Raw genomic sequence first — 24798 nt, forward strand, 5'->3', positions numbered from 1 at the left:
TCTTAACAAATAAACTATTTGGGCATAAATTTAACCCAGGAGGTGAAAGACTTGTACAGAGGAAACTACAAAACACTGCTGAAAGAAATTAAAGAATACCTAAATAAACAGCCAGATTCATGGATTGGAAGACTTAAAATTATTAAGATGTCAATACTACACACAGTGATCTACAGATTCAAAGCAATCCTATTAAAATTTTAGCACCTTCTGTGCAGATTTGAACAAGTTGATCCTCAAATTCATATGGAATTGCAAGGGGTCCCCAGATAGCCAAAACAATTTTGAAAAGAACCAAGTTGAAGGTCTCACAGTTTCCAGTTTGAATCTTACTACAAAGCTACAGAAATCAAAACAGTGGGGTACTGGGATAAGGATAAACATTTAGACCAATGAATTGAGAACCCTAAAATAACCCCACACATTTATAGCCAATTGATTTTCGACAAGGGTGCCAAGTACATTCAATGGGGAGAGAATATTTTCTTCAATAAATCCTGATGGGAAAACTGGAACTCCACATGCCAGAAAATGAAGATGAAATGAACCCCCTTCCTCATACCACATATGAAAATTAACTCAAAATGGATCAAGGACCTAAATATATGAGTGAAACCATAAAATTCTTAGAAGAAAACAAAGGGGGAAAAAGCTTCATGACCTGGGATTTGGCCACTAAAAGCACAAGAAACAAAAGAAAATAAAGATAAATTAAATTTCATCAAAATTAAAAACTTTGTCCATTGGGGGCATTATCAAGAAACTGAAAAGAAAAGCACAACAGGAGAAAATATTTAGAAATCATAAATCTGATTACGGCTAAACATCCAGCATCCTAAACATTCTACGACTCAACAACAAAAAGACAAAAACCCAATTAAAAACTGGAAAAAGACTCGAATAGACATTTCTCCAAATAAGATACAAAAATGGTCAATAAGTACATGAAAATATGTTCAACATATTCATTAGGAAAATGCAAACTAAAACCATGATGAGATAGCACTTCACATCCAGTAGGATGGCTATTACAAAAAACAAAACAAAACAAAACAAAAAAACAGAAAAAAACAACTTTTGGCAAGGATGTGGAGAAATTAAAAACTCTTGCACATTGTTAGTGGGAATGTAAAATGATGCAGCTTCCGGGGAAACAGTTTGGTAGTTCCTCAAAAAGTTAGGTATAGCATTATCATATAACTTGGCAATTCTACTCTTAGGTATATACCCCAGAGAACTGAAAACAGGGACTCAAGATACTTTTATACCCATGTTCATAGCAGCATTATTCACAATAGCCAAAAGGTGGAAACAACTAAGTTTCCACTGACAGATGAACGAACAAACAAAATATGGTATTTATAGACAATGGAATATTATTCAGCCCCAAAAAGGAATGAAGTCCTGATACATGCTATAACATGGATGAATTCTGAAAATATTATGCTGAGTGAAATACACCACACACAGAAAGACAAATATTGTATGATTCCATTTATACAAAATATTTAGAATATGCAAATTCATAGAGACAGCAAATAGATTAGAGTTGGGCCTATGAGGAGAAAGAATGGAGAGCTATTATTTAATGAAAACAGAATTTCTGTTTGCAGCGATAAAAAATTTTGATAATAATGCTGAATTGTATACTTGAAAATGGTCAAAATGGGAAAATTTTGTTATATATGTTACCACAATAAAATGAGAGAGAGAGAGAGAGAGAGAGAGAGAGAGAGAGACCAGGAGAAAAAAGGAAAGGTAAAAACAGGATTTACCTAAGAACACTCCCAAGAAAACAATGCATCAGGCAGTAAGAAAACTATGATCAAAATATGAGGGGGTGCTGAGGGGGGTTAAACATTTGAATGTCATCAGACCTTAAGTTCCACCACAAAATTAGGACAATTCCAAAAGACTGAATAATAATAACTGTCAAGTTGTTATACTAGTGCCTGGGACACGGAAGCAATCAGTAAGTGTTAACAGCTGTTACCAATGCCCTACTAACTCCAGAGACTTCAGCTCTTCCAAGACAAGATTAGCTGCTCAGCTGACTGGGAGCTCTTCTCTTTACACAATCATTCTATCTTATTCCTTAATAAACATGAAATGTCTACACTTGATAGTTCTCAAAACAAATCACTTAGTTTACCTAATAATTTCACTTTAAACTGCTAACCTTGCCCTTTTAAACCCATCCTATCCTTTTTAGATGCTTTTTAGCAACTTCAGTGTTAAGTGTCTCTTGCAGTGATTCTTGCTGCAGTGGGACTTACAGAATCTGCCTTAAGGTATCTATTTCTTTCTACAGAGTCAGGGCTTTTTCAGCTTGTTCCTGTACTGTGAATTAGTTCACAGCCCTAACAGAATTTCTCTTAACTTTTTTTTATAAATGTTCCCATCTTTCTCCAAGAAATTATGAAGAATTATAATTATGATGAAATTATTTTTATCTTTGTATCCTCTTTGTGACTTTTAAGATCTCCTACTTGTCTTTTACATTTAAGACTTTGAGAAGTAGTTGTCAAGAGGGTGTGCACATACACCAGGTCTGCCTGTGAGGGTAGCAGTCACCCAAGATTTCTCCCCATCTGAGCCCTGTGTGCCCTCTTGACGGCTCTACTGAGGCTGGGTTTCAGACTAGGATTATTTTCTTAAATTATCTCCCTAATTCTAATTTGTACATTGCCAGCCTTTTGTATAGAATTCACAGGTGGAATCTCCTTGCTTTACTTTCTATGTACAGGTTTATACAGTTTCTCTTTCATGCTAGCACCATTCCTAAAATTTCTGGTGAGTTCAGTTTACAGAAATGGCTACTAAATCAACAGTCTTTTAAAATTTCACTTGGTTGATTAACGAATATATTAGAAGTACTTTGCAGAAAAGAACAGATCAGGATTAATAGAGAACCTAAGATTTTCTTGAATTAATGCATGTTTCATTTACTTGCCAGGAAAAAAAAAATCACTATAGGATACACACTCAACTAAGCCAAGTTTGGAATTCACATACTTGGCACACAAATTCTTATTAAAGTCAAATCTTCCTTACCTAAATGAAGGTGGAATATATTCTGGAGGCAGGACAGGTGGCAGCGGTTGGCCAGACATAGCTACATCAATTAAGTGCATAGCCAGGATAAATTCTTCCGCTGTGAGCTTCCCATCTTGATCAATGTCAGAAAGATTCCTACATGAAAAAAGTTAGCTGTAATTTGTTTTCATAAAAATGTACACTTTTTACTATTCATGACTGATCAAAACGTTGTTTTCTTATTCTGACCCAATTGAGCCTGTCTGTGCCTCAGGTTGTAAAAAGAATACCTATTTCATACTGCTGTTGCAAAGAGAAAGCAAAATGACCCATATAACGTAGTCAGAACAGTGTTCAGCATTCACCACGTTAACTGTGACTATAATTATTTGGTATGCAATCTTACCAAGGTCACTGAAAATATTCACAGATCAAAAATACCATACACATATTCTATATATATATTTAAACACTATGATCTAGGCCCAGACTAACAAATTTTTCTGTAAGCACCAAATAGTGAATATTTTAGGCTCTGCAGGCTGCGCAGCCTCTGTCAGGATGCCTCAAGACTGCTCTGTGGCACTGAAGCAGCCGGACGACACGGAAACAAGGGGTATGGCCGTGCCAGGACAAAACTTCCCCTGCAGGCAGATCTGGCCGCAGGACACAGCTGGCTGCCACTGAGTCCGGCCTACTTGGGTGACTCTTGATGGCCACCAGCCATGGAGTCAAGGTGTTTTCTCCTCAAAACTGCACTGTTATTCATAATGAACTCATCCAAGTAGATACTTACAGTGAGTAAACAATGACTCCTATCAAGTCCAAGAATGTGATTTTACTCAACAATTTCTGGAAACCGAAAGGGGACGAAAAGCAACAAGTCTGTTCCCCAGAATGCCAACAAGATAAATGCTACATTGGGAAACTGCCCTTTCCTGATGCCATAAATCAAGAAACTTTCCTCTTAATTATCATATTCCTTCAGGTGCCATAAACCTTTTTTCTTCATTTTTTTTTAAAAATTAAGGTATAATTTACATACAGTAACATTTACCCTTTTTAGGGCAAAGTTCTGCGAGTTTTGACAGACAGTTGTTTCACTATCACCACAATACACAGAATAATTTCATCACCACAAAAAGCTCCCCCATGTCTCTTTAGAGTGAACTACTTCCCCTCTTCTCAGACCCTGGCAATCACTGATCTCTTTTCAGTCCTACAGGTACCAGATACCCAGAAGAGAGCCACAAATGAAAATCCCTGCCTGCTTTTTCTTGTCCCCTTCTCCTTTTAGTGCCTTACCACTAGTCACTGCTAAGAAAATCAGGTAAGAGGGCAGGTGGAAGCTCTTATTTTCCCCCCATACTTGCCTAAATTATGGCTAGGAACATTTAATCAACACAACATTTTGTAAGAAGGATAAACAGTAGCATTCTAATAGGAGCAGCCTCAAACAATTTTCCCAGAAGAGGGCAGTTTATAAATGAGAAATGAAATAAACATTTCAATATATTCTGGTGTCATCAGAACATCCTAATAAATTGTCCACCAACCTCCATAAATGTCAGATCTTAAGTTTATATTTCAGAGGGTCCTAGGATGCTGCTAGCTAACCAGGCTTGAAGAGTCTGGGTGTGCCACAGATAGAAGGTGTTTTCTAACTGCTCTATTCCACTGCAAAAGGCAGACTCCATAACATGAAGCAGGAAGGAACATGGAGAGGGAAGGGGGCAACACTGGAGTTTGACCACTGATCAGTCGACCACATCAATTTGCCCTGCAGGAAAATCATGAACCTACCATGTGACCAGTACAGACCAGATTATTGCCAGGCAGAATCGATGGGTAACGCATAAACAAAAGAAGCATGTTTCTTAAGAGACCATTCTTATAGTATTTATGTGAAAGGAAACCCTTAGGATCTCATCAAAGGCAATAAAGATCATAAAAAGATAGACAAAGAAATATTATGGGCTTTCTGATTAAAGCACACGCTACCACCTCCAATGTAGTCTTGCCCCCACCCTCCAAAAAAAAAGAAAAGGAAAAATCAAACTTGAATCTGATCAAGCTTCTAGATCAGTGGCTCTCGACAGGGGACACTTTTATTCCACAGGGGACATTTGGCAATGTCTGGAGACATTTTAATTGTCTCAGTGGGGATTAGGGGGAAGGCGTGCTACTGGCATCTAGCCTGTAGTGGGTAGGGCCAAGGATGCTATTAAACATCCTACAATGCACAGGACACAGAACACAGAATTATCCAGGCCAAAATGGCAATAGTGCCGAGGTTGAAAAGCCCTGCTAGATCTAGCTATCAATTTATAGGAAATTCAGAAATCGGAGGAATAAGTTAAACAACACCAACACTCAGGGATGCCATCATCAAAATTTAGACTACATAAAACTATAGAACAAAGGACCTGTTGTTTTTTGTTTTGGGTTGGAGAACAAGAGAATGGAGAACCTATAGATGAAAGGAGACTTAAGAGGTGTAATGCATGGTGGTGATGGTGGCATAACACTGAATATAATTAATACCAGTGAATTGTAACTTGTAAGTGGTTAAAATGACAATTTTAGGTTGTATGTATATTACCACAATAAAAATAAAAAAGTAAAAATGTATCAATCAGTCCCTACAAAGAATGGATTTTAGTCGTGAGTTGAACAAATAAACTACAAAAAAAATTCTGAGGCAATAAAAGGAATCTGAATACTACCTGATTATTTCATAACAGAGACAGTTAAAATTTTTAGGTGGACTACTGGTATTGCAGTTATAATAAAACATATCCCTGCACGCTGATGCATTTATAGGTGAAATGATAAGACAACCAAGATTTGGCTTAAAATACTTGGGAAGGAGGAAGGGAGAAATAAGACGTGCCATGAGTTGAGAACTGTTTAAGCTGTGTTATGAGTTCTTGAGGATTCATTATATTAATATTTTTGCTTCTGTATTTTTCAAAATAAAAAGGAGAAAAAGAAAGAGAGGCAACAACCACAATTCATTGAAAAATTAAGCATACTCCACACATCCTCCTGTAAAGATATTACTCTAAAATACTCGAAAGGCCCTACCAATCTAAGAAATAGTTTCCACTTTATACACACCAGGGAACTTTTCATTCCTTACCATATTGAAGCCAGCTGAGCCTGTGGTAAACTTGACTGCATAAGAATAGTTCTTGCTTGGGGACCTAAATGGAAACCAGGAAAAAGAGAACAAGATGAATCAGCAAATCCTCACTTTTCCGGAAGAACCAGTACTGCACATATGTACTATACAGTCTCATGCAATGTAGTGCTTTAAACAATATTTGCTATTCTTTTCGGGGCTTTCGAAAAGGAAATTAAGCTCTAATGAAATAGGGAAGAATCAGAAAGCACAGGCACAATGACTGGCACATAACATCAGCAATAAAAACTTGTCAGATGAGTGTTTCATGAAGAATAAGTAGGTAAAATCAGTGTCAAAATATAATCTGCCTTGTCCAGATTTCCATTTCTACTTGCACCCAGCTTTTATTTACAAAGCTGAAATGTATTCTCTCTAAATTTACCATCTTCTGCCACTGCCATGGCCTGCTGCCTCCACCACAACCACCATCAGACAAATTCAAGGAAAGGACCAGAAAGGACCTTAGAGGGCATCACTTCTGACCATTTCATTGTAGAGATTAAAAAACAAAGTGACTTGCTAAAGATTGCACAAATGGTTAAAATCACAACAGGAATTAAAATGCATTTTCTGTGCAGACAAATAAAAAGACTTCCTGAAATTTCAACTCTCCTACTTTCAAAACCAACTTATTTCTTCGAAATACTTAAAATGTCAGCATTTTTGGCATGCAACTACCCTTAATATGATACCAGTGAGAAGTTATAATCAAAGATGTGGGATTCTTTTTTTATGAGGGAAGTTTTATGTTTACAGAAAAGTCATGCATAAAGTAATTAGAATGCAGAGTTCCCATATACCACCCTACTATTAACACCCTACTCTTGAGTGGGATATTTGTTACAATTCATGAAAGAAAATTTTTATAATTGTACTGTTAACTTTAATTATACTATTAACTAAAGTCCATCGTTTACAATAGGGGTTGCTGTGTTGTACAGTCCTATGTTGTCTTTTTTAAAATTTTTATTCTAGTAACATATATACAACCTAAAATTTCCCCTTTTAAGTACATTCACATATATGATTTGGTGCTGTTAATTACATTCACAATGTTGGCTATCATCATCACCATCCACTGCCAAAGCTTTTCCATTGTCCCAAACAGAAACTCTCTACAACTCAAGCATTAACGCCACATTCCCTACCCCCGAACCGGTCTTGGTAACCTGTACTCCAGATTCTGACTCTATGAATTTGCTTATTGTAATTATTTCATATCAGTGAAATCATTCAATATTTGTCCTTTTGTGTCTGGCTTATTTCATTTAACCGGATGTCTTCAAAGTTCATCCATGTTGTCACACGTATCAGTACTTCATTCATTTTTACAGCTGCAATATATTCCACTGTATGTATACACATTTTATCTATCCATTCATTGGTTGATGGACACATGGGTTGCTTCCATTTTTTGGTAATTGTGAACTATGCCACAACACAAATATCTGTTTGAGTGTTTCTATTTCTCCACATCCTCTCCAAACCTTGTAATTATCTGCTTTTTTAATTGCAACCATTCTGGTGGGTGTGAAATGGTGTCTCGTGGTTCTGATTTGCATTTTCCTAATAGCTAATGATGTTGAACATCTTTTCATGTGCTTTTTGGCTATTTGTACAAGCTTTTGGATAACTGTCTATTAAAGTCTTTTGCCCATTTTTTCATGGGGTTGTCTTTACTGTTGAGTTGTAGAATTTCTTTATATATTCTGGATATTAAATGCTGATCAGACATGTGGTTTCTGAATATTTTCTCCTATTGAGATGGTTGCCTTTTACTTTTATGATACAGTCCTTTGATGTACAAAAGTTTTTAATTTTGAGGAGGTCTCATTTATCTATTTTTTTTCTTTTGTTGCTTGTGCTTTGGGTGTAAAGTCTAAGAAACCACTGCCTAACACAAGGTCCTGAAGATGCTTCCCCATGTTTTCTTCTAGGAGTTCCAAGGTCTTGGTTCTAATATTTAGTTCTTTGATTCATTTTGAGTTAATTTTTGAATATGGTGTGAGAAAGTGGTCCCTCTTCATTCTTCTGCATATGGATATCTAGTTATCACAGTACCACAGTATCACTTTTGAAGAGAGTATTCTTTCCCCATTGAGTGGACTTGGTAGTCCTGTCAAAAATCAATTCACCATAGGTGTAAGGGTCTATTTTTAAACTCTCAATATGACTCCATTGGTCTAGATATCTATCCTTGTGCCAGAACCATGCAGATTTTTTTTTTAAACATTACTAAAGGTTTTATTAAATGTTTAGAACAAATATTTTTCTTCAAATATACTTTATATTTTTGTTACTATGTATTATATTCTTTTATAATTGATTTTTTAAAATTCAGTTTTATTGACATATTCACATACCCTACAATTCTGAGTGTACAATCAGTTGTTACAATAGCAGCATATAGTTGTGCATTCATCACCAAAATCAACTTTTGAACATTTTCATTACTCCAAAAATAAAAAAAATTAAAAAGAATAAAAATACAAGTAAAGAAGAACACCCAAAACATCCCATCCCCATCCCCCCTATTATTCATTTACTTTTTGTTCCCACTTTTCCACTCATCGATCCATAAATTGGATAAAGGGAGTGTGAGCCACAAGGCAGAACCATGTTGTAATAAGCTTTGTAGTAAGTTATAAAGTCAGGATGTGTGAGTCTTCCGACTTTATTATTCTTTTTCAAGATGGTTTTGGCTATTCAGACCCTCTTAACCTTCCAAATAAATTTGATGATGAGGTTTTCCATCTCTGCAAATTGGCTGATGGATTTTTGATTGGGATTGCATTGCATCTGTAAATCACTCTGGGTAGAACTGACATCTTAACAATCCTTTTTCCTTTAGTCTTCTAATTCATGAGCATGGAATGTCCTTCCATTTATTTACGTCGTCTTTGATTTCTTTTAGCAAAGTTTCTTAGTTTCTTGGGTACAAGTCCTTCATATCCTTGGTTAAATTTATTCCTAGATATTTGAAGCTTTTAGTTTCTATTGTAAATAGAATTTTTTTTCTTTATTTCCTCCTCAGATTACTTGCTACTAGTGTATAGAGATACTACTGATTTTTGCATGCTGATCTTGTATCCAGTCACTTTGCTGAATTAGTCTATTAGCTTTAGAAGCTTTGTTGTAGACTCTTTGGGATTTTCTATGTATAGGACCATGTCACCTGCAAATAGTGAAGTTTTACTTCTTCCTTTCCAATTTGGATGCCTTTTATTGCGTTTTTCTTGCCTAATTGCTATGGCTGAAAGTCCCAGTACAATGTTGAATAACAGTGGTGTCAGTGGGCAGGATCTTTATTCCAGATCTTAGAGAGAAAGCTTATAGTCTTTCACCACTGAGTAGTGGTTTTGTTAATGCTCTCTACTTTTTAAAAAAAATTCTCTATTTCATTTATTTCTGCTCTAATCTTCGTATATTCTTTCCTTCTGTTTGATTTGGAATTAGTTTGCTATTGTTTTACTAGTTTCTCCAGGTGTGTAGTTAGGTTTTTATTTTAGCTCTGTCTTCTTTTTTAATGTAAGCATTTAGGGCTATAAATGTTCCTCTGAGCACTGCCTTCACCGCATCCCATAAGTTTTATACATTGTGTTCTTGTTTTCATTCATCTCAAGATACTTACTGATTTCCGTTGTGAATTCTTCTATGATCCATTAATTGTTTAAGAGTGTTATTTACCTTCCACATATTTCTGGAGTTTCCAGTTCAGTGCCTGTTACTGAGTTCCAGCTTCATTCAATCATAGTCAGAGAAGATGCTTTCTATAATTTCAATCCTTCTAAATTTATTGAGACTTGTTCTGTTACCCAATAAATGGTTTATCCTGGAGAATGACCTACGTGCACTTGAGAAGAATGTGTATCCTGCAGTTTGGGGGTGCAATGTTCTGTATGTCTTTTAGGTCTAGTTCATTTATCATATTACTCAAGTTCTCTGTTCCCGTATTGATCTTCTGTCTAAACATTCTATCCATTGATGAAAGTGGTGTACTGGAGTCCCCGACTATTACTGTGGAGGGTCTATTTCTCCCTTCATTTCTGCTAGTCTTTGCCTCATGTATTTTGGAACACTATGGTTAGGTGCATAAATGTTTATGATTGTTATTTCTTCTTATTGAATTGACCCTTTTATTAACATAAAGTGCCATTCTTTTAGTCTGTTTGGTGTATATTGTGCTTCTTGGACATGTACATTTATGTCTTTGTAAGAGTTGGGAAATTTTCAGCCATTACTTACTCAAATATTCTTTCTACCACTTTCTCTTCTCTTCTCCTTTGGAGACCCCATGATGTCTATGTTTGTATGCTTCATGCTGTCACTGAAGTCCCTAAGACACCACTCAAATTTTTCAATTCCTTTTTAATACCTCTTCTTCTAACTGTGTGATTTCAACTGTCCTGTTCTAGTTCACTGATTATTTCTTCTGCCTGTTCAAATCTGCTGTTGTACGCCTCTTGTGTATTTTTAATCTCCATTATTGTGCCTTTCATCCCCATAATTTGTTTCTTTTAAAACTTTCTATTTCTTTTTGTTCACACATTATCTTCCTAATACCCTTTAGCTCTATATCCACCATTAGTTTATTTCTATCCATATTTTCCTTCATCTCTTTCAGTTAGGAGACTTGTTTGAACTTCTTTGATTAGTTGTTCCAGAGTCTGACTCCTCAAGTTTTAATATGTTTCCTTGACTGAGACATAATCTGCCTGCTTCTTAGTACAGCTGGTAATTTTTTGCAGATGCCTAGGCATCTGACTATTTTGATGTGCTAACTCTGAAGTAAAGTTTCCCCCTCTTGCCTAGGGTTTTATTGTACATTGGTTTTGTGTTAAGGCTCTTCGTTGACACTTGGTTCAACTTATACTGGATCTTTAGAATTTCTCAGTTCTTCTGCACACCGATTCTTACCCTGGATATGCAGTACAAATTTTAAGACTGCACTTTTATATGCAATTGTTTCACCTCCAGGAGAAAGCTTCCTTTTCTTCTGAAATAGATACCAGAATCATCATTTAAAAAAAAAAAAAAATCTACTGAGATCATATAACTTGACACTGACCTTTTATAGATGGGTAAGTAAGATCACAAGAGATTAAGCGAACCTCAGCTAGTTAGTGGCAGAGCCAGATTCCAAACTCTCCAACCAGTTAGTTTTCACCATGCATTCCGTCTCAAACTCTGACCTGCTGAGTAGGCAGTTTCAAGTTCATCTACAAAGCCAGACATCAGCACATGAAGCCAGTTTTTGTTCAAAGCAGTGAATCTTTGTTAGTGATTTGATTTGCCTATTAGCAGCCTTAAGTGTGCAGGAAGATTCCTTGGTCTAATATTCCATTTTACTGAGAAGCAGAGGCCTGAGGCACTAGAGAATAAAGTAACTATAGATGGGAATTACCAAATAAATGAAAACGCAAAATAAGAGGTACTGTGAAAACCCTATTTAGGAATAAGCAAATAGAGAAAGACATTTGAAATATATCTTTGACTCAACATCTAGAAATGGTTTGCATTTAGAACAAAGATCATATTTCACTAATTTAATATTTATTTGTAAATACCTGTTAAGTGTCCACTCATAGTTTTGTCATGACTATTGAATAATTGTCTGTATTTCAGTCTCGATGACTGAGGAACAGCCCATTCTGCCACTTGAGGGACACTGGAGGAAGAGAAGGGAGAGAAAAAGAAAATTCATAGTAAGGAATAACCTATTTTAGTTCTTTAAAGACAGTAACAAAGACATTCTCCAGACAATGACTGTCTTTAACATTCTATTCATTTTCTAATCACCATTTCTCAAATTTCTGTATGAGTATTTCTCATTTTTAAGATTATAAATATTTCTCTCAAAATAGGTAAGCTCATTTTTCCAGAATCTATGGTAAAAACAACAGACCAAATGGCTGCTTCATTATATTAAAATTTAATAATGTGAAGGCTCTACAAGAATATGGAAAATCTTGGAACTGAGGCAATATCATAATGTCCAGGCTTTTCTAAAATTCTAGAACGTTAAAAAGCAGTGTTGAGAGCAAACAAAAAAACACCTACAAAGGTAATAATTCTCTAAAATGATGAACTTTCTAAACACCCCCCCCCCCCAAAAAAAATAGGACACATTTCTTAATGAGATGAAATGATTTCATTCTGGGAAGTTTCAATTCCCACCAAATGGAGAGTTTCCCAGAGAAAGAACAGAGCGTTTCAAGGCACGCAGTGGAGAGCCATGGATGGAGCTGTTCTCCTGACTGCGGTCCAGCACCTGCCCCTGCCAGGGCCACAGCCCTGACTGCAGAAGCCCTGCGAGCGGTCCCTGTGGGACTTGGATGCCGCTGCCCCCACAAGTGCCACGGTGACACCATGGGCTCGTTAAACCTTGGGGTCTGAATAAGACAATTCATAAACAATGGCTGAGCTGATGGTAGAAATGGCTTTCCACTTCCAGGACACAGTACAACTAATGGTCCTCTTGCAACTGCCTTCCATTTCAATGAAAATGTCTATTTCTCATATATCTAAGCACAATTTTAATCATAAATTTAACCTGTCACACAATTTATATGTTATCTCTGCACTTAAACTGAACTCAATACTTCACACAGCATAGAGAACAGCTTCTAGACACTTGAAAATGACCTATAAAAATTCACTTTTTCCAATTGTTAGTTTCTTACCTCATTGTACTTTCATTCATAGTCACATTTTTATGTATCGCCATCTTTAAAGTAATTATTTTCAAAAGGTCACAAAATTAACTGAAAATAATGTCTGAAGTTTTCTTAATAAAAAATACTTACCAAGATCTATGTGGCTGTGAGTACTTCTGCAGTGCTCTCATTTTCAACTAACTAATATTTTGCTGATTCCAATTTCTGTCTATGTGTCAAGAAGCTAACTATCTTTCTACCGCACTCCAGGAGTGCAGGGTGTTACACACAGACGTTGCCCTTGATTATACTTATCAAGTCATGGTTTTCTGCCAAGTTCCTGAGAATTTAAATAGACTAGAACTCATTAACATGTAATAAATAACCAAAAAGTTACAGACTACATTACCAAAATTTGCTAGAAATTTAAATTATTAAAAAAGATTTTTTTTACTAAAAAATCCAATTGTCTTAATTGAATTAATGCTTGCATTTTACTAATAATGAACTGCTAGTACCTACTATTTACTCACTCTAACGCCACAAATCTGTTTTGTGACAGATTTCAAAGCCCCTTATGGATCTTAGGTATATACCCCAAAGAAGTGAAAGCAGGGATTCAAAACAGATACTTGTACACCAATGTGCATAGCCGCATTATTCACAATAGCCAAAATGTGGAAACAAGTCAAATATCCATCAGGCAGATGAACAGATAAGCAAAATGTGGTATATACACACAACAGAGTATTAGCCATAAAAAGGAATGTAGTTCTGATATGTGCTACAATATGGATGAACCTTGAAAACATTATGCTACGTCAAATAAGCCAGACACAAAAGGACAAATGTTGTATGGCTTCACTTATATGGAAAGTTTAGAATAACTAAATTCATAGAGACAGAAAGTAGATTAGAAGTTACCAGGAGCTGGAGGGCAGGGGAATGGGAACTTATTGTTTAATGGGTACAGAGTTTCCGTTCCGGGTGATGAAAAAGTTTGGTAATGGAAGGTGGTAATGGTAGCATGACATTGTAGAAACAATTAACATCACTGAATTATATACTTAAAAATGGTTAAAATGGCAGATTTTGTTTTATACATGTACAAACAATTGAAAAGATAAATTGAAAACATAAAATTACAACTGAAAAAACAAAGTCCCTTATGGAGAGTCAGAGAGAACTCAAAACAGCAGCATAATATAGTGAAAACAACAAAAAATATGGAACTTGGTGTCAGATGATCTGAATTTAAACCTCAGCTCTGCAGTATACTACTAGTAAACCAAAGGTGAAGAGAACAACTTCTCTGGACCAGTTTCCTCATTCAGATGCTGAAACAGTACCTGCTTCTTTGGAGCTTGTGGGGTTGAAGGGGATTAATCAGTGTCTGGCAAAGTAGATGTTCAAAAAAACGTTCCTCAATCTTAAGAGTAAAAGCTCAATTAAGTGGAACATAAATACTTGTATACCACAGTTAACTGAAGTTTTTAGAGCAAACTTGCTAAAAGGATGTGGTTCATGGTTAAGAACACATGCCAGAACTCAGTACAATTCTTAGCTCTGTTTCTCATGGGTTACATCATCCCAGGCAAGGTACTTAATGTCTCCGAGCTTATTCCTCATCCGTAACATGCAGAAAATAACACCGTTCTCTCTAGCAGAGAGGGTGAGTGTAAATGAGACCATGAACACAAAGCTTCTGGCATAGAGCTTTTCAGTGTATGGATTTTCTTCAGATAGTTTTTTTTTTAAGTAATTGTAACAGATGAAAAGCGCAGATTAATAAACGATGGAAAAAATCTATATGAGAAAAGCAGTCTCCTCAAACACTGAAAGATTCCCAACCATCAGAGAGAGAATGAATTATAGTCAACAAATTTTCCCCTTTAAAATGACTTGATTCATTTAAGAAATATTTATGAGGGCTGAAACAAGAAAAAGACAATCATATTCATTTACATCTCCCACCACTGCACAAGTTTTGAGACAGCTTATAAAAAGGCTTAATTTTTCATCTTAGTGTATCAGTATATGAGAGAAAAACCCAGGAGGAAAATAAATAAAAATATGAACGATAAAATGAAACCAAGGTCAGCCAAAATGCAAGTAATAAGGTTATATAAGCTTTCCCATATTTGGGCCATATATTTGATTAATTTGAATGATTCACTAATTCAAAGAATTCATTTAATAAAAACTGGTCTTAAATAAGGTTTTATTAATAATCTACAAAGAATCCATGAGATTATCTGAACAAGAATGAAAAATAAAGCCAACTGTGGCTCCAATCTTCACACACAAAATTTTACACAGAAACTTCTAAATGGTAAACACAAAACAGTTAATTTACTATTTTTTTCTCCTACCCAGGAGTTCTATTTTACTATTTTTAAATACTGTTTCTAATACCTATTTGTTCTCCTCTTAAAAAACAACATGCAAAGCCTTTAAAGGAAATATCATTTGTCATCTCTGCTGCAAGTAAATGATAAAACCTAGTAACAAGAACATTTTGAGGATTAGTGGATGGTCAACTGAGTCAAATGTTGCTGGGAGGAAAAGAAAGATTATTGAAATTGTTCACTGGCTTTGGAGAGAGTCATCTTTGGTAATCTGCCATTTTGGGGGAGTAGTGAAGAAGGAAGCAACATGGGATTTGTCAGAGTTGAGAACAGATTCACGTCAGGTTTAATGTGCAAGTTGTGAAATCTTTCTGCCACAAACACATAACACAATTAGAGAATACATTATTTCAATAATAAAAAGATATAGCCAGGGTATTTCCATTTATTTTGGTATTTTTAAATTTGTACCTTAAGTACCTCCAAACCACTTTACTGATAGTTTAAAAAAAAATAATTATAACAATGATGAAAAGCAAGATAAATATTTGGAAAAAAACAAAACACAACACAACCTAGAAGCATTATTCAAAATGAAAAGTATAATTAGCATTCTACAAAATACCAATACAAAAGGAAAACAAAACACTAATTTGCAAGTTTATGAGTTAATCAGATAATGGCTTTCACCTAGCTTCCCATTTATTTAAAAACAAGCAAACTTACCTAGCCACGTCAAATGACTGTGCCTTCTGTAATTTAGTGTTTAACTGTGACCCTGGACCAGATCTACTAAAGGAAGAACTCTTTGGCAATGTGGCTGCTGTAAAAATAAATAAATGTTAAGTAATTTTAATCCTACAATGATAAGAAACTTTTCCCATCTACAGAAATTAAAATGCATAGTCACAAAATCTGAGGCAGAAAATAATTCCTCCTTTCTTACCACCCTGGATTCAAAAAGAGTTATTCCCTTATTCCTCCCTTACTTGCTGCTCTCTTGCCAAAATTTTTTCTAGATTTACTTTTTCTATTAAAAAAACACAATACCTTTATATGTAGGAATGTTTACTTCCATAAAATCTTAGTATTCATTAACCATTTACTATCACGTTTTGTAGGACCTGTTCCAATAGTTAAAGAGGTAGCTGCTTAAATATGTAAAACGGCATTTTCTTAACTCTATAGAAAAAGCTGAAGTACTAGTTCCAGATATGAGAGCCAAGAAGTCATAGGCTGCAGTCTCAGCCAGATGACATGTAATGCTAGGGAGGGTGAGCATTTGGATCTGATTCTCATTCTGGCTGGTTAGCTTTGCATCAGAAAGAAAACTCTGAGCCTTAGCCATATTCCCGTCACCCTTGCCTGCTGTCTTGCAACATTTGCCCTTAACCACATGAGAAAACAAGAGTCAGTGCCTGGATTCACTGACAGCACTGGAAAAACAACTGCATACCCTTTCTTGGGTGCCGTCAGATCTCCACAGTAATGGTCACATGTGAAAGACGGACTACACACCACAAGAAAGTCTTTTAAAAAAAAGGTGCATTTAGTGTCTTTGGTCATGATGTAGATGTGTCCTGGCATCTGTAATAAATCCAGGGAGCCACAGACACAGAAATAATGATTCAAATATAATGCTAAAACCCATGTTGTCATCACTACTGAGTTTGCTCAGATCTATACAAAGTACTTTTTTAAAAGATTATTTCCTAAACTGCTATGGCAGAGAACAGAAATATTATAAAAATGTTTTTATATTTTTCTCACACATTTAATTAGACCTACTGCTAATTACTATTTATCATTGTTAACTAGCACTATTTTGTTTAAACAGCATTTATGTAACAAAATGTAAATAATTCAGAAAAATATAATCTCAAACACCTATTTTATATTTTAATATTAAAGTAATAAACATGTATAATTATAAAAAAAAATTATTTCCATATTTATGAGTTCATTAAGATTCGTTAGACTAAGGCTACCTCCATCTACAGTTTATGCTTTCTTTTAACTAATGGGAAAAAAGATTGGGAATAGAGACTCAAAATGAAATGAACTTAAACCAGGAATCTTTCAGAGACTGAATTCACAAGTATCTCCCCCTATCCCACCCACACACACATATAATTCTGTTCCTGGGGGATTTGCTTCTTATTAGCAATTCTTAGCAGCTGAATAAAAGTGGTAACTGATACATGAAAAGAAAAAGTGTTCAAATACTGTTTGAACTTCAGTTGCTCTTATGAAGCCCCTGAGAGGAAATTATGCTGTTGTGTTCACCTTTGTCCAGAGTGCTACCCAGAGCTATGACTAATTTCATACACTTTTCTCTCCCTCTACCCTAGAACATCCCATTTAATCTGCTGAAATACATGGGAAAGTAAATGAAAAAAGTGGATGTTTTCCTGTAGAATAAAATACCTTTCAAATTTAACAGAAAGTGAAGCAGAAGATTTAGCAAGGATGAGCAGTAAAAGACAAGCTGTAAAATATCAGCCTGTGGCTTCAGCAGGGCACATACCAGGATGCGCGAACGCAGGCAGAGGCTGCATGACAGGGGGGGCCCCGTTGGCCAGGGGAGGCACTGCTGCTGTCGGGACTGAAGACACGAGGGGCGGGGACATGCCAACCACCGGAATGGATCCCATCGGCACAGGAGCAACAGCTGTCAGCGGTGGCATGCTGGTGATAGCTCCTATACCTACGAGGAAAAGACCCCAACAAAGTCACATTCAGATCAGTGTCAACATTCAGTGGTGATTAATCCAGGCCGGCTTGAAGAATATCGCTTTCGGGCTATAATATCTTCCCATTTAAAATATGTTAGCAGGTTAATAGTTTTAAGATTATCAAATATTATGTGCAAGATCACATCAAAAGACTCAAGGTCCAACTTGAAGAGGGATCGCCTGGCCAAAGATGAGCAATAATAAATAAGACTAGTAACTGCAAGGGACTGAAAACCATCAAACATAATTAAATGCAGGCCTTCATAATGATATTTAAAAACAAACAAAGAATCCTCATTGGTCACTTTAGGAGGATGTTAGGCAATTAAATGATCATTTTGGAAACAAGTAAATAAAGCGGAAAAAAAAGCAAGCATTTATCTTGCATTTTCTGCACAAATTGTACCTCAGGATAACCAAATATTTGATGAGGGAAGTTTTTCTTTTTAGAAGTATTCTAATCAATAAACAAAAAAAATGACTGAACTAAAATAAATGTCTCCTTTTTGTTTCTGTTTCAATTTTACTGCCTTTTGTATTTAGTAAATATATTTTATTATACCATTTAAATTCCTGTACTTTTTTTTGTTTTTGCTTTTTAACTGCTATTTAAAAGTTATTTTCTAAATGGTTGCTCTAGGGATTAAAATACACATGTTATTTTATCATAATCTATTTCAGATTAATGCTATTTTAATTTTGGTAAAATATAGAAATTTGACACCAATCCAGCTCCATTCTCTATGCTATTATCGCAAATATATTACATCTCTTCTGCATATTGTATACATTGCATATACAATCCAACATTACAGTATTAGAATTATTGCTTTAGACAATCTTTTAAAGAAAAAAAATGAGAAAAACATATTTATAAATATATTTATAAATATAATGTGTGATGGTAGCAAAATCTTGTAAGTATACTGAACAAAGATGTCTGTGAGTAAGGCTGAAAGAGGTGGGACAGGGGAATGTATGACACCAGACATAAAGGTAAAGATAGATGATGAAGACTGGGACTGTGTAACTTGGCAAAAACTGGAGTGGCCCATGACTTACTAAACGTACAAATATAAAAATGTTCTCACGTGGGAGAACAAATGAATGTTAACCATGCAAAGTGTTGAAAAAGGGATGGTATTAGGGAAAAAACATAATATCAAAGCAAACTGGAGTGTATGGTCAACAGTAACATTGTAATATGCTCCATTAAATGTAACAAAGGCAATATATGAAAGTTAAGTATGTGTGAGAGGGAAATATAAGGGAGGGACATGGGATTCTTTGTATGGTGTTATTTTCTGTCCTTATTAATATATTGCATTATATGACACTTTTTCTTTTTATTATTATATCTTTTATTATTCTCCAAAAAAAAAAAAACTTTTTCATAGTAATCAATATGTTCAAGTGCTAATTGTGGTGATAAATGTACAACTATAGGATGATACCATGAACAACTGATTGTACACTGTGGATAATTTTATGTTACGTGAATATACCTCTATAAAATCGTAGAAAAAATATAAATGGGGTAAAAGTGCTGGAGAAAACATGGAGAGAGGGGTGTACCTATTCACTGTTGATGAAGAGGCAGAATGGTATAGCCTTTCTGAAGGTCACTGTGGTGGTTCCACAAGAAGCTAAGTATGTGGGGGCCATAAGGTCCTGCAACCTCATTATGGGGTATGTACTTGGAAAATCTGAGAGCAGAGACATGAATGGACATTTGCACACTGGTGTTTATGGAGGCAGTATGCATGATTTGCAATGGGTGGAGGTGGCCTAAAGGTGCACTGACTGAGGAACACAATGGTGAACTGTGGTGTATGCATGCAATGGAATACTGAGTAACTACGAGAAGGAGTGAAGCTGTGAGACATGCAAGGAGGTGAATGGATCCTGTAGACAGTATTTTGAGTGAACTACGCCAGAAACAAAGGCAAATACTATAATGCCTCACTGATATGGACTAACTACAATGTGTAAACCCAGAATTGAATCTTAGAGCACAGCCTAACAGGGAAATGATTATTATAATGGTCCCTAGATTGTAAGCTCTTATAGCAGTCAAATCTATTCCTGAACTGTAATGGCTATCTCCAAACTCTGAGATGTTGATTCCTTGGTGTATAACCTGATTGGTCTCTGGAACACTAGGAACCTGTGTGACACCTGAAACTCAGAGCTAGAGCTCGGCAGATATGAATGTCAATATTAACGCATAAAACAACTGTTAAAAAAAAAAAAAAAAAAGCTGAAAAAGAGCCCAGACTTCAATTAGAGATATGAATGAAGCAGATCTGGTTAAGACTAAGGCAAATCAGGCCAAAGGGTAAAGGTTGAAACTGTGTGTTAAAACTTCAACTTCCATGTGAGACCAAGGGAAGAAATGTTTATTTGGTGTAGGATCTATATTTTCTAAACAATATAACTTCTACAGTTTGTTCAAACACCACAATTACATGAAACTTTGAACAGGAAGTGAGATATGGTAGGTCGGTATAGGTTAGAGTGAAATAGCAACACATCCCAAAGTAATTTGGATGGAGAAAAAAATATATATTCGGGGCCTCCCTGAGGTGCTGGGGGAGGATGTGGAGGTGTTGGACTTCCTCACCTGGATTGTTGTTGATGTTTTCACAAATACTGGGGACTGACAGCTTGACATGCTGTCACCTCTGTCTTGGGGCTGGCCCCTATTAGGCTTTTTACTGTAAAGGAGGGGCTAAACCTGCTTATAATTGTGCCTAAGAGTCTCCCCCTGAGCCTCTTTGTTGCTCAGATGTGGCCCTCTCTCTCTAACTAAGCCACCTTTGCAGGTGATCTCACTGCCCTTCTCCCTATGTGGGACCTGTTTCCCAGGGGTGTAAATCTCCCTTGCAACACAGGATACGACTCTTGGGGATGAATCTGGACCCAGCATCATAGGATTGAGAACATCTTCCTGACCAAAAGGGGGAGGTGAAATGAAACAAAGTAAAGCTTCAGTGGCTGACAGATTTCAAACGGAGTTGAGAGGTCATTCTGGTGGACATCCTTACGTACTATATGGATAACACTTTTTAGGTTTTAATGTATTGGAATAGCTAGAAGTAAATATCTGAAACTACCAAACTCTAACCCAATAGCCTTGACTCTTGAAGACAACTGTATAACAATGTAGATTACAAGGGGTGACAGTGATTGTGAAAACCTTGTGGACTGCACTCCCTTTATCCAGTGTATGGATGGATGAGTAGAAAAATGGGGACAAAACCTCAATGAAAAATAGGGTGGGATGGGGGGGATGATTTAAGTGTTCTTTTTTATTTTTTATTCTGATTCTGATTCTTTCTGGTATAAGGAAAATGTTAAAAAATAGATTGGGGTGATGAATGCACAACTATAAGATGGTACTGTGAACAGGTGATTGTACACCATGGATGACTGTATGGTATGTGAATATATTTCAATAAAACAGAATTAAAAAAAAACAAAAAATGTATATTTAAAGGTACATATGTGGATTATATTTTATATTAATCCACATCTTGTACCATTTTCAGTGTTCTTTCTTCATTTTTTTTGTTCAATTAGTTACCATCTGATATCATTTCTTTTTCATTCTGAAAAACTTCCCTCATTATTTCTTTTAAAGAAGGTCTGCTAACAGCAAATTCTCTCAGTCATTGTTTATCTGGTCATTATTTCACCTTCTTTTTTAAAATGAAATTTTATTGAGATATATTCACACACCATACAATGTATCCAAAGAATACAATCAATGGCTCATGGCATCATCACACAGTTATGCATTTATCACCACAATCAATTTTAGAACATTTTCAGTACTCCAAAATAAAGAAAAAAATTAAAAATAAAAAAGAACACCTAAAATATCCCATACCCCTTATCCCCCTGTATTATTCATATATTTTTTGGTATTTATTTTATTACTCATCTGCCCATACACTGGGTAAAGGGAATATCAGTCACAAGGTTTTCACAATCACATAGTCACATGATAAAAACTATATAGTTATACAATCATCATCAAGAATCAAGTCTACTGGATTACAGTGCAACAGATTCAGGTATTTCATTCTAGGCATTCTAATATACCAGAAATTAAAAAGGAATATCTATATAATACATAAGAATAACATCCAGAATGGCTTCACCTTCATTTTTATTTCCATAAGGTCGGCTATTTTTTTATTTACATCTTCAAATTCTTTTTTATGCTCTTCTCGAGTCTTCTAGATTTCCTTTATGTCTTTAGCCATCTCACCGAAGTTGTTTTGGAGATTTGTTTGTACTTCCTTAATTAATTGCTCAAATTTTGTGTCTCTTCTGGCATTTTAATTTGTTCATTTGGCTTGTCTACATCTTCCACATTCTTCAAGTGCTTTGTGATTTTCTGTTGGCTTTGGTGCATTTGCTTTTCCTGATAAGATTATTTTGGGAAATGCAGGATTATTTGAGCTTTTATTTATAATTTGGAAGAGCTACAGCTTGCTGAAGTGCAGTTTCCCTATTCTGCCAGCAGGTGGCGCTCTCAAGCCCATCTTCCTTGATCTTCTCTGGTGTGGTGCACAGAGTCCAAACTGGCTGGGGAACCAATCAGTGCACTAGTTCTCCATGTGCTCTGGGGACAGCCTGCCCTGGGACTGTGATGTAGACCCTGAGCCATTATGCAGGGAGTCCACGCAAGGACACCCTGCAGATGGAACGTGCTCTGCTCCCTGCTGCTGTGTGCTTGCTAGCCTCTGGGGTATGGGAGGACAGCTTCATTTTCAAAGGACAGTTTTGCTGGATATAGAATTCTTGGTTGACAGTAATTTTTCTTTCAGCATTTTGAATATTCCACTGCCTTCTAACCATCAATGTTTCAGATTAAAAGTCTGCTGCTAATCATATAAATGCACCCCTATATGGGATGAGTTGTTCTCTCGCTTACAAGATGTTATCCTTGTATTTGGCTTTCATAGTTTGACTATGATGTGTTTAGGAATAGAACTCTTTGTATTTACTCTACTTGAGGTTTGTTGAGTTTCATGGATGTGTACCTTAATGTTTTTCCTTAAGTTTGGGAAACGTTCCTCAAATATTTTTCTTTCCTTGCCCCACTCTCCTCCTTAGACTACCATTACATATTTTTCGGTATGTTTGATTTTGTCCCACAAGTCTCTGAGGCTTTGCTCATTTGTTTTTCAATCTTTTTACTCTGTATTTTTTCCGACTAGATATTTTCTATTGATCCATCTTCAAATTCACTGATTCTGTCTTCTGCCATCTCAAGTCTCCTATTGAAACCCTCTAGTAAATTTTTCATTTCAGTTATTATGCTTTTCAACTCTAGGATTTCCATTTTGTTCTTTTGTGGTGCTTCTATTTTTTGAGAATTCCTATCTGTTAATTTATTGTTAACTTACTTTCATTTAATTATTTAAGAATGGTTTCTTTAGTTCTGTGAACATAATTATAATTGATAGTTTGATGTCTTTGCCTGCTAAATCCAACATCTGGATCAGTGTCAGGTCCTACTGTCCACTCCTTTTCCTGAATATGGGTTACCCTTTCTTTGAATGTCTTATAGTTTATAGTTGAAAATGATATTTTAGATAACATATTACAGCAACTCTGGTTTTGACCTTTACCCCTGAAGGTTCTCTCTCTCTATCATGCTATCTCTCTATCTTTATCTTTATCTCTACCTTGTATCTCGTATCTTACCTAGACTAAATCTGAAAATTCTGTCTCCCTCACAGTGTACAACCCCTAATGTCTCTTATCAGTTTGTTGTTTTTTTTAAGATTCTTGTTTGTATTTTTAAGACTGGCTTCCAAGCAGTTGCTCATTATGTCTGTGTAGCATAGTAGTCAGACAGCGATTGAACAGAAGTTGTGCTCAAGCACCTCAAGTCAATAAGGATTCCTTCCTCTGCCAATCATTCTGTATGTCAGCAGAGGAATGCATTCAAAGTTCAGGCCATTTTAAGTCTATCTCAACTTTTGTACTCTGCAGGATCCTTTCACATCTCCCCTGTTCATACACATAGCCTGAGGGTTGACCAAGAATTTGTAGCTAATTTGGGACCTCTCTGGTCTCAGCTCCACATGTGAACAGCCTAATCCAGGAGTATACTTGCCCTAACAATGACTACAACCTCAGGCTAATGAGCCATTGGCCCTACCTGCTCACCTGCTGCCAAGACCACTGTTTCTACTGACAGAGATGTGGGCATGGGCATTGCCTACCATTATAAATCAAGTAAGTGCCCTTCAACTACTGTAACTAGGCTGCTGGTCCTCACAGCCCACGCCAACCTAGGACAGACTCCACGTTGTCCAAGCTGAGGCGGGCTGGGCAATAGGAACATCCTAGGCACGAATGCCATGACTTCAATTCCTCCAAGTGTCCATACCTGAGGCTCAAGTCTGTCACACATAAATGCTTCTCAGATTGTTATATACACCTCTGGTTGATTTAGAGAGCAATATAATGGTCATTTTTGTCAGTTCTGTCCAGTTTTATGGTTGCCCTTAGGGGAAAGGATTTGCTGATCTCACTTGGCTCATCTCTGACTTGTCTGCTAGATTCTTTTAAAATCTATATGCCCCCTCCATCCTTTTTTTTCCCCCTTACAATTAATCTGTTAAAAGACCCAGGCCATACAACCTGTAGAGTTTCTCTGTTTGGATGCTGAATGCATCCTTCATGATTCAACATTTTCCTGTATTTCCTGCAAATTTGCAGCTAGATACAAAGACTGGATTGGGCTCAGGTTTGACCTTTTTTGGCAAGACTACAGGAGGCACATAATGTCTGGTTGTAATTTTTTTTTTTTA

At 36.0% G+C, this 24798-nt stretch overlaps 1 protein-coding gene across 8 annotated transcripts in view; it reads right to left on the bottom strand.

The window, feature by feature from the left end:
- ITSN1 (intersectin 1) overlaps positions 1 to 24798 on the bottom strand; it is a 262634-nt gene that overhangs the window by 111684 nt on the left and 126152 nt on the right. For all 8 annotated transcript variants that reach the window (XM_037832091.1, XM_037832111.1, XM_037832102.1 and 5 more), the window contains exons 6-10: positions 17755 to 17934; positions 15954 to 16050; positions 11791 to 11891; positions 6179 to 6242; positions 3055 to 3192 (exon numbers count right to left, since the gene is read on the bottom strand). In XM_037832091.1, coding sequence (XP_037688019.1) covers positions 3055 to 3192; positions 6179 to 6242; positions 11791 to 11891; positions 15954 to 16050; positions 17755 to 17934 — 580 coding nt within the window. The remainder of the gene's footprint in view (positions 1 to 3054; positions 3193 to 6178; positions 6243 to 11790; positions 11892 to 15953; positions 16051 to 17754; positions 17935 to 24798) is intronic.

The sequence above is a fragment of the Choloepus didactylus genome, chromosome 1, assembly GCF_015220235.1.
Source record: "Choloepus didactylus isolate mChoDid1 chromosome 1, mChoDid1.pri, whole genome shotgun sequence".
NCBI lineage: Eukaryota > Metazoa > Chordata > Mammalia > Pilosa > Megalonychidae > Choloepus > Choloepus didactylus.